At 45.2% G+C, this 10212-nt stretch overlaps 1 protein-coding gene across 1 annotated transcript; it reads right to left on the bottom strand.

Annotated features, from left to right (window-relative positions):
* Positions 1-9486: 9486 nt before the first annotated feature.
* On the bottom strand, positions 9487-9842 carry FOXG_22550 (uncharacterized protein; the record flags this gene model as incomplete). The annotated part of the gene is made up of 3 exons (XM_018402965.1): positions 9487-9591; positions 9643-9684; positions 9753-9842. 3 exons carry the CDS (start codon positions 9840-9842, stop codon positions 9487-9489), a joined length of 237 nt encoding a protein of 78 aa, XP_018257430.1.
* Between the last annotated feature and the right edge of the window lie 370 nt (positions 9843-10212).

The raw sequence follows: 10212 nt of genomic DNA, 5'->3' as shown, positions 1-10212 counted from the left end.
GAAATGGTAAAAAAACGCTTGGGTTTGGCTTTAGGAAAGTGCAATCAATGGGAAGGAAGGGAGAGCGGGGGAGATAAGAAGACACAAAGCAACGGCCTTATTTTGAGACTGCAAGTCAAATTCAAGCAAACTTAGAGTATAATGGTACTGTAGAGTACATAGATAACCGAAAACATAACCGAGGAAACGAAAAGATCTATATAGATGAGGGACCGGTGAGATGATTCTAAAGGGTGTACAACTAGAGACAATGCTTTCAGTAGGTAGGAGTAAGGAGCGATTATGAGAGAAGGGATGAGGTCGAGATCGAGGCAAGAAAGACATGGAAAGAGAACTCAGCCCGGTAAGATTTTACACTTGCCCCAGACGTGGGGTTGATTAGGGACATCCTTCCAGTCCAATGCTACGGAGCAAAAGTTCGTTATCAAGCCATACAATTCAGATGCGCCTGTAAGTATCATATAAGGTAGTACACAAACTCACGCCATTACAGAAGGTCGATTGATAATTGCATCTTGGGCATTACAGCAACCTGCTTTGTACCGAATTGCTACTCTGTAAAACGAGGTGCGAAGCATCAAAGAAGGGAGGCATGGGGGGGTGTCTCTGAAAAACGTGAAAGGTTCCAGCGTGGCCTTCGAACCAACATGGGGCGCAAGCGAGAGGGGAGTGTTGTGAAAATGAAAGTCCCGAGACAGGTGACGACGTTTCTATCGTGGTAGTAAAAAAGTCCCGTGCACACGCGTCTGTATGTGTCTGTGTGTTGGCCAAGGTTCAATTCATAGAAAACGACGTGATTCTAAGTGAGCATCGTTTTTCCCCCTCGATGGTAGAGAGAACATCGATTAGAAACGCGAAACAAAACTTCTGCTCTAGATAATTATTCTGAGCCAATCGAGAAACCTGGGTTTCGGATATCATGCTATTGCATTTCTCCAACAATGCCGCGAGCCAGCCATTCATAATGAATACCATTTATCAAGACAAAAAGGACCCAATGCGGAATACAGCTCATCCCTTGAATTATGACCCGTTCTGACTTACCCGTTGAAGCTTGCGGCGCAGGTCAGAGAGGCTCAAACCTAGATGGCGAGACAATGAACCAATGAAAGTATCATTTTTCTATTACTGCCCGATGACAGAGGCTGTTCACGCCTTTCCTTTGGTGGTTGATGCAACATGATGTGATAGTATGCGGACCAAATGGCGCGCGTTGCCCTTGGAAACTCCACAACCACACGTTGCTTTGGCAAACGTTTTTTTCTGATGCCCTCCCGCAATGGCATGCCTCACCCAAATGCAGGGCTCTGCCTTGACCATGTATGACTTAGACGACGTCATTATTTGTCGTTTTGTGCTCGAAATTGTTCGTCTCTTGGCGTGCTTAGTGTGGCGTCGTGCCCTACCCTCAATCACGAAACTCACACAAAATTCCAGGGACCCCAGCAAAAAAACATTTTTCGCAGCCTTGGCTGTACAAATGCACTGTGCTGTCCTTATTCTAATTATAGGTGGGGGGTGAGAGAATTGTTAAGAGATCCAGAAAACAAACTCGGAGCAAATGGGACGTATATGTCGACCATGGCTATTCTCGTCGCTGCGGTTGGACATAAGAAACCTAAAATTCTGGAGAAGGGGGCCATCAACTACTAAGCGCAACTATCCGCGATGATGTTGGCGGGCGCCCGGGAATCAACCCGGAACTCTATTGGCGCCAGAGAACTCAATTCTTTGGGGGTCCAAGCACCATGGTAGCGCGCTTTTTTTTTTGGTCGCTGTACATGTAAGAAGCCTAGCACCTGTGGACGTGCGCTTGCCTTCTCGTCTCTAGTGCTGGGTGCATAATACTTCCGAATTGCAAAGGGGGTTCATTCACCTCGTGCCTGGCCAGAAGCCAACTAGAATCTTAATCTAACTTCCGTGCTATTTCTGTTATCATTTAGACGTCCAGCCTCTGAACTTCGGTTTAAATCACCATCTGCATGCCGGCTTTCAGTCATTGTGTCCAGCGCCTTATCTTCATGTCCCTCTAAGTATCTCATACCAGCAATAGACCAGACGTGTCTCAACCATATCAGCAGAGGTGCATCTCCAGTGCTGTATGTGGCTCCGTAGCTTTTTCGGCCATGCTCAATACGCTCGTTACATCACAGAAATGCACCCCCAAACTGCGGTGTTGTGGCTATTGTAACAAGGTTGCAGCATTCTTGGACGCCAGATTGCTTTTGATGCGATAACGAACGGTACGGCCCGTGCGGCCTTTGTGGTCAACGTTTAGTTGCCTCAAGGATCGACATTTCTCCATAGCAGACTGGAGGAGAAAACCTCTCGATTAGGGTAGCCTATTGATACTGTGCTGTATCCCTGTTCATCCCTTTCTTGGCCTAGTAGCCGTGCAGATGGTTCCAGCTCACGTCCGGGGTTGATGTTCCCGGCCCACGCAAGATCGGTCTCAAATTTCAGCTCGTTAATCGTCATCATGACATTCCGATATCCCTGATTGCATTCCACGTTGGAGACTGGGCCATAGTCGAACCAATCACGAGAATCATCTGGTTCACTCGTTGTTCCACAGAAAGCATTCAGGGGTAACGTCTGATGATGGTTGCCACATTCAAGGCTTTAAGAATTGGGCTTCTGCCAGCTAGAATGCGTGGGCCTAGTATTTATGTATCTATGTATATTTTTCGTCGAGGGGGGGGCTCCTTGCAACTCACCCTTCCCGTCACACTAACCTTAATATAGCTTAGTTCACCACCTTGGGCTTTTTTTTTCCCTATTAGATCAGTGCCGACGTACTCCATGATCGCGTTCTTCCGCGACCGTGATCCAGCTGGACGCTCTGAACCAGAAGGAATGGAGTCTACAGCGCCCTCTACGAACAACGTTGACGTGTTATATTCCTCAATATTTGCAGTGGCTTCTTTAGCGACGCCAGCTCTCAGCCTGCAAGAAGTGTTGAGACAGTGTGGCTAAGGTGGTCCGATGTGCTGGTGGCTAGGATGTGGATACTAATAGTATTCCATCATATGTCAACTCAATCAATCAATCACCCCAATCAAATCAATCAAATTGCCGAATTCTTCCTTTCAATCAAATCAATTCATGCCTTTCGTAATTTGGAATAATTGATATATGACAAATGCATCGTGCAATCGTCTATCGAGGCGAAAATTCAGATCTTCCCGGACCACTACCCTACACCAGATAATCGCAGATGGAGGTCTACTTTTTAATAGCTGTGGGTCAGCCCCAAAATTAAGTATTTACTATCGTGTTCTAACGCGTAGCCCCACCACGGGTATGCAATCTGGAACGTGTTTCCCAACCATGTCGCGCCACCAAAACAGCCCCTTCTACATATGCTTTTTTTTGAATTTCATCAGCAAAATTTCGAATTCGCCACTCTCCCCATCGCCAGCTGGCTTTCCGCCAGCAACATTGACCCCTTGCCCCACACCTCCCCCTTCCGTCTTCTCACGATTGTCTTAGCCGATGACGGTTGCCAAGCGGTTGGAAAAGGCAGTCGTTGCAGCTTTACCTCCTAATCCGACTATTGGAGATCTGTCCAAGATTACCTGGAAGAACCGTCGCTTCGTCCAAGAGGATTCGCTGGCTCGAAAAGGTGCAAAGGGAAGGAAGAGATGGATTAGGTCGCACAGGACCTTCCTTGTCGAACTGAACTATCAGGATCAACCGATAGGTCAGTGTGCTCTGAGCAATCGATGTGACATGAAAGGCGCAGCGGAGTTCTTCTCGGCGCAAGCCACGTCTTCCGGAGCAGATCATCTCCGAAAGCATGTACCTGTCCTGTTCAATATTGTTCACAAGATACCCAGCAGCTGACCGACCTGCATAGAGCTCACCGGATCACCCCAGCCAGCCAGTCTAGTGAGCATACTGGCATGTCTGGCATATGAGAATTTGATACTTAGGGGGAAGGATGAAGGGATATATAGGATTAGAAGAACCAGGCTCTGTTATATAATTAAGCGTCATGATATAAAATCGGTTCTAGAGGGATATAAATTTTGGCTATAGTTTTTATTTGCGGTGATAATAATAAACCTGAGGTAAAACTTTACGCGCTGCGATATAGTATCGCCGCACCCTTGACGTGTAACAAAGGCCCAGTCAGAAATTCAAGTCTACCCCCTGTAAAAGTCAAGGCTACCCCCTGTAATACAGCGTAAAATAAATCAATTCTACTACAATTGAGTTTGGTATATAGAACTAGGGGTCTAGATCTGAGAGGTTGAATAAGGATAGGAGGGGCTCAAACTCATGCCGTGCTTCTTGCCTGGTTACTCCGAGACACGTTTAGGAATTAAAGCGAAACCGCACTTGGTACATATAATGGCTGCTTCCGGTAAGTTACAATAATGGGTCGGCCCCTCGAGCTTCTGCAGCTTTGCTGGGGGTAAAGTGGGATGGCTACGTTGTTCGTGAACAGAGGAGCGGGTCATTATGACTAAGCATATATAAATATAATAGACAGGATGGAATGGCGGAGATGGAGTAGACATTATACGAAGATGATAAACACGTGAGTTTCAGTAGACGATGGCAATGAATGTTGTTGTTAAGATCTGGAGTAGTCAAGTTGTTGAACTCGACAAGGGTCAGCCGACGGAAACGCGACGCGTTTCGTGTTTTTGGTTTTCTGATTTCATTAGGGCGGTACAAGAAACGCAATGCGTTTCTATGGGGGGAAATATGGGGCGAAAATGCTAGACGGTGATTGGTCAAAAACAGGAAACGCAATGCGTTTCTGCTGATAATTCTTGATTAGGAGCCTGCCCTATATGTATGTAAGTATGAATAGTATCTCTTAAGACAGTCATAAGTTGCGGAGCTATATATAAACCTTCTGCTGCTTCCACTGATTCTATGCCGCATCCTATATTAACGCTTCTATCAGCTGCATCACCTTTGCCGGCCTGGGCTCTAACTAGCTATTCTTCAGGTTGCTTGCAAATGACTGACCTGCCCTGAGCCGCACTATATTATCGATAATCCGCCTTATGTCAATTGTTCCGCTGATTTTATGTCATGATCCCCCGAATAGCCAGTCTAGCATCTTATGCGCCCCTATAACTTGACTGTAGAGTATGCAGGTGAATTTTTCGATATTGAGTTCCTTACCTATATGGAATAGTGCCTCTCTATCATCTGCCTATCGTATTGACGGCTGCCCTCCTATCTTTTGGCGGTGCCCTTTCCTATATGCCATCTATCTGATGACTGTGCTTATGACGGTATGGCTACCGATATATATCTATGCGGCATGCTGCTCCTTAAATGTAAGCACTGCCTTCACTCTGACCTTATCCTGATCCTGCGGCTGATCCTCGAATACAGCCTCCAGAAAGAACAGCCAGGCCTACTATAGTATACCAGCTAGCATGCCTATATATAAATGCGGCTCTATATAGCTTAGCGGACATTATCTCATACTAAGTGCTGCATAAAAGCATAGTAGTGGGTTCATATATGCATTTCTATCAACTTTTATTTAAATTAAAGAAATAATAAACCGGAATATAGCTCAATTAAGTGCATTATGCATTAGACTGCTTATGCCACTATTGTCGATCACTTCCTCGCACTTGCCTACATCTTTATCCTCCTCTTCTTCCTCACTATCAGCATTCATCTCTGCCACTATAGAACCTACTGTCTCGGCTGCTGGGAAATGCATCCCCTTCAAGCTCTTTATTAATATTATGCAGTAAGCTCTATTGCTTATCTATAAACTAAATAGCCTAGCATTAAAGTGCCTCTTTATATCTAATACAATATAATCTTCAGTAAAAGCTTAAATAGCGGTAACCTACTGAATAATACTTAATTATTAATGACTTCTTACCTTTATGGCCAAATAGTATGCCGCTTAGACTTATTGCTATAATGCTAGAGAGCCACTGCAGTGTTTCTATCGGCATGCTATTAAGTCGCCAGCAGCAGCAGTCTACCTTACGGTTAAAGCTCTGCCTAAGTTAACTAAGTAATAGTTATTTACAGATTGCTTGCTTATCTTTCTTAGCCCTATTGCCTATTACTTCCCTTGCTTATACCTATATAACTGCATTGTAAATACTGAGTAAGTCCTAGGAGCCAAAGTGCTATATCTAACCTAACCTCTTAACCTACGGCAAATTGCGGTCTATTCACTCTTCTAAATCTCCCTTCTGGAGTCACATAGCGTCCTCTTCTTTCAGCCAGGCCTAACTCTTAGCAATTATCTCTTCTATAGCGCTGCATCTTATAATATCAGCACTATCTAGCATAATGCTGATGTCGCTATCGTCTCAGACGATCCAGTATCAAGTATACCTCCTACCTATCTAAGTCTACAGCATAACCTCTTCCTATTGTATCTCTGCTTCCCTATGCTCTACTCTTTTCCAGTGATAGACAATATTATCTTAAACTACCATAAGATACCTATATGCAGATATAATACAGCTATACCCTTTTAATACTAGAAGCTATTTAACTGCTATATTGCCATCTTCTGGAAGCTTTAAGTTAAATAGATCTTCCAAGTCTCTGCCAGTATAATAATTAATAATATCTTATAGTATAACGTGAATCACTAGTATGTGAGCCACTTTTCTTAGCCTTCAAACTAAATATTACAACAAAAACACCACAAACTAGCTAATCAATTTAAAATTACTTACTATCCCCTACTCCAGATACCTTAATATCCTCCTGACATGTTCTTGCATTATGTCCCGTCTTGCCGCATATACCACAGCGCCGAACCCCCGGTCGCGCCGACCTTCCTTGACCACCACTCCTCGACGATTCGGCCACTACCTGCATATCAACATCCATCTGATCAATTAAATCTCTTGCTTCTCCTACAGTCATCATTCCTCCTTTCTGTAGTCGGATTCTTTTTGCCCTTCGGCGCCGGCTTAGAATCTCATTTGCCTCTCGAACTTCTCTAAGCTCAGCCGTCAATAAGGCATTCTCATGCATTATTGCCTTTGTTCCCTTTGCAAGTGACTTCAGAGCTCCTAGTATTGACTCTGGGGAGCTACTTTGATGCCTTCTGATTCGCCTATACAGGTATTCAGACTGAGATTCGGCCTCGAGAACTGTCTTTGGTGTCTTTGAAGTCCAAGGCTGAGCCTGGCTGGCCTCCTCCACGGGAGGTGTTGGAGTCCGTAGCTGAACATCAAGCTTTGAGATCACACTTTCAGGGTCAAAAGGAACAAGGCCAGCTCCTCTAAAAGCCCCTCTGATATTCTTTTCGGTCATAGTGGCTTGAAAGGCGGCGGCAAAGGCAGGAAAGAACTCGGTCTTCGAAATGTGATGTACAGACCTTCTGATCAGATCCTCAATTTGTCGACCATATGCCTTTTTAAGTGGCCCAAAGCACCCAATATCGAGAGGCTGGAGTAGATGAGACGAATGAGCCGGCATACAGAGCGTAATAATCTTATTTGCCTCGCAATATCTCTCAAATTCGACAGAGTGGTGGCTTTCGTGGCCATCAAGGATCAGAAGACGATAGGAACCAACTGATCGATCAGCTGTGCGTCGGTCAAAGTGCTTTAGCCACTCAAGACCCAGTTCGTTATTTGTCCAGCCATTTTGGCTCATTGCAATAACCTAATCGCACGGGAGGGTAGGTTCTTCATGCCAGTTAGCAAGGTGATTTTGGCCCGCGCCAATGATAAACGGCTCAATCGCCTGGCCTTCCGCATTAATCGCCTGAATGACTGTAATCCATTCACGGTTTCCAGGCTGCACTGATCTCGGTCTTCCAAGCCTTTCTGAACCTGTGACGACCATTCCGCTTGAAATCATGCCCATCATAAAGCCAGTCTCATCAAAATTCCAAATATCATGTGATTGGATACCGTATTTCGCGATTGTGTTCTCTACAAGCCTAAACCAATTTCGAATAATAGTCGGATCTTCACATTTGGCTCTCTGGTAATCATATCTCCGAAAGAAACGCATCTTGAGCTCTGGTTGTCGCTTGATAAAATTGTTAGCCCAGTGCATGCCGACAGGTGACGCGTTGCGGTCAGCGAGGAGACAATTAGCCATTGCTTCAACAAAAGACAGTTTTGGGGGAAACCCTTGGGAATCTAGCTTTAGAATAAAGCGAACTAAAGTCTTTTCTTCTAGATTAGATAGCTTTCGTGATCCTGGTGTCCAGTCGCGTCGGGATTGAGCGCCATTCTGGCGGCGACGTAATGTACTGCGATTGACGTTATATATATTTGCAGCGCGCCGGATGCTTAATTTTGGGTTATTTTGAAGGGCCTGAAGTGCAAGAAGGATTCTACCTTCTTTATTGGGTTGTGACATACTGGGTGGTTGAGAATTATTTGATTAGGTAGTGATGATGTAGGATGAGGGATTTTTGGCTCACATGCTTGTCTGGCTCACATACTAGTGATTCACGTTAGTAAATGCTATCATGATCTTATTCTATATTGCAGAACCCTTTTTGCCAAAATGCCGTAAACCTTAAAAAATGATGCTAACCCTAACTAACCTCAAGTGGAAATCTTAACCAATCAGCGACTCGGCCCAGTAGTAAGCGATATTGTAGTAATGCATGGCCTGAAAAATCGCATTTGTATGGACGATTCTGTCAGAATCGTCTGTGAATAATTCCTAGGGCAGAGGCAAATGCGGCTGTGGTTTCAGAAGCTCGCTGAGTTAGAATATGGAGGTGTTGGGGTTCGGAGGGGGATCCGCCTCGTCCCAATAAAGGGACTGGTCGAAGGTTATCTCTTCGTACCGTCGATGTAGTATTCTGGCTTGCCGATGATGCATGTTCAATTGTCTATGACGGTGAGGCACGTCGTTCGATGCAAGTGATGTCCTGGGACAAGATTCACAAACAGGAGTGAATAGTCCGGTGATTTAAGGCTGATAGGAGTAAGGCAAAGGCCAAGAAAATATGGTAAGGGAATGGGGCTGGTTATTTCAGTGACTGAAATATAAAACTCCCAAAGCTTGCTGCCGTCTCCGCCATGAGAGACCCCGCTCTAGTTGGATCTGCAATCTGTCATCATTCTGATGCATACCATCTTGTGCTCTCTTCGCTTAAGATAGAGAACTGACCCACCTGCCCAAAGGGCACTCGGCTCCTCCTGGAATTCCCAGATAGCACCTTCATTTATACCGTAAAACTGAGCCATTGTCAGGCACTCAATCACAAGCTTGAAGCTACGGCCACCCTCAACTTGTAGAATGTGGGGATTTTCTGTATTTCGAGACCTATATTTCTCGCTGGTGTTGGCGTTTCGAGCTGGAAGAAAAAAAAAAGACACGAAGCGCTGTGAGTTACAAATCTAACATCACACCTCACAGCATCCTTGCTGACCGAAAAAGGATCATGCTTATGTGCACGTTGACTGCTACGACAACTTGCTATTGTCTGATTCTGTAGGGTTCCTTTGTTCACGAATGCACCAATAGGCGGATGGAGCAAGGTTGCCCACCATGCACCTACCAAGAGGTTGTAAACAAATACAAAGTGTCCGAGATGCTAAAGTTTGAAATGATTAGCCTCCACCCATCGAGATCGGCAGTTTCCACCACTCTTACGTTGGTCTAATATCGCGTTAGTCGTAGGTCACACGTGCAGCAGTGTAGTAAACCTACACCAAACTGAATCTCCAACCCATCCTTTGTCAGCGTCTGAGGCTATAGAGTATTAGTGACAATGCCTATCAGAGCTATGAAAGGAATGTCCTTTTCAATCTTGGCCCTACCATCACAGAGAGAGCGGCATTAGCAACCACGACGTCAAGCCTCTTCTCGAGCTTCTCAAACTGCTTCGCCGCGTGAATGCAGCTCTTCATGTCTGACAAGTCCAGTTCCAGGAACCTCAAAGACTCGTAATGATCGGGAACTGATAAGTCTTCTAACAACTGTTGAAATTTCTTCTTTGACCGGGACGCCACGTATACTCGAGCATTACGTCGCAGAAGTTGGGTTACCGTTTCCTTGCCGATTCCAGTTCCGCCTCTGTAGCCGCACAGTCATTAGCCAGGTCCAATGCAATTGATTCGTACTTGCCCTGTCACAATAATGACTTTTCCTGATAGATCAGGAATGTCTTCTGGTGAAAATTGCTTCCTGAATGGCTCCATGCTGCAAGCTCTTCACTGTTCTGGGTCAATCAGGCATCACAACCTAATTTTGAATTAGCCGAGGCTTCCTCATATACTG

The sequence above is a fragment of the Fusarium oxysporum genome, chromosome 15, assembly GCF_000149955.1.
Source record: "Fusarium oxysporum f. sp. lycopersici 4287 chromosome 15, whole genome shotgun sequence".
Lineage (NCBI taxonomy): Eukaryota > Fungi > Ascomycota > Sordariomycetes > Hypocreales > Nectriaceae > Fusarium > Fusarium oxysporum.
The sequence above is the reverse complement of the archived record's forward strand: the minus strand, read 5'-3'. Positions and strand labels throughout refer to the sequence as shown.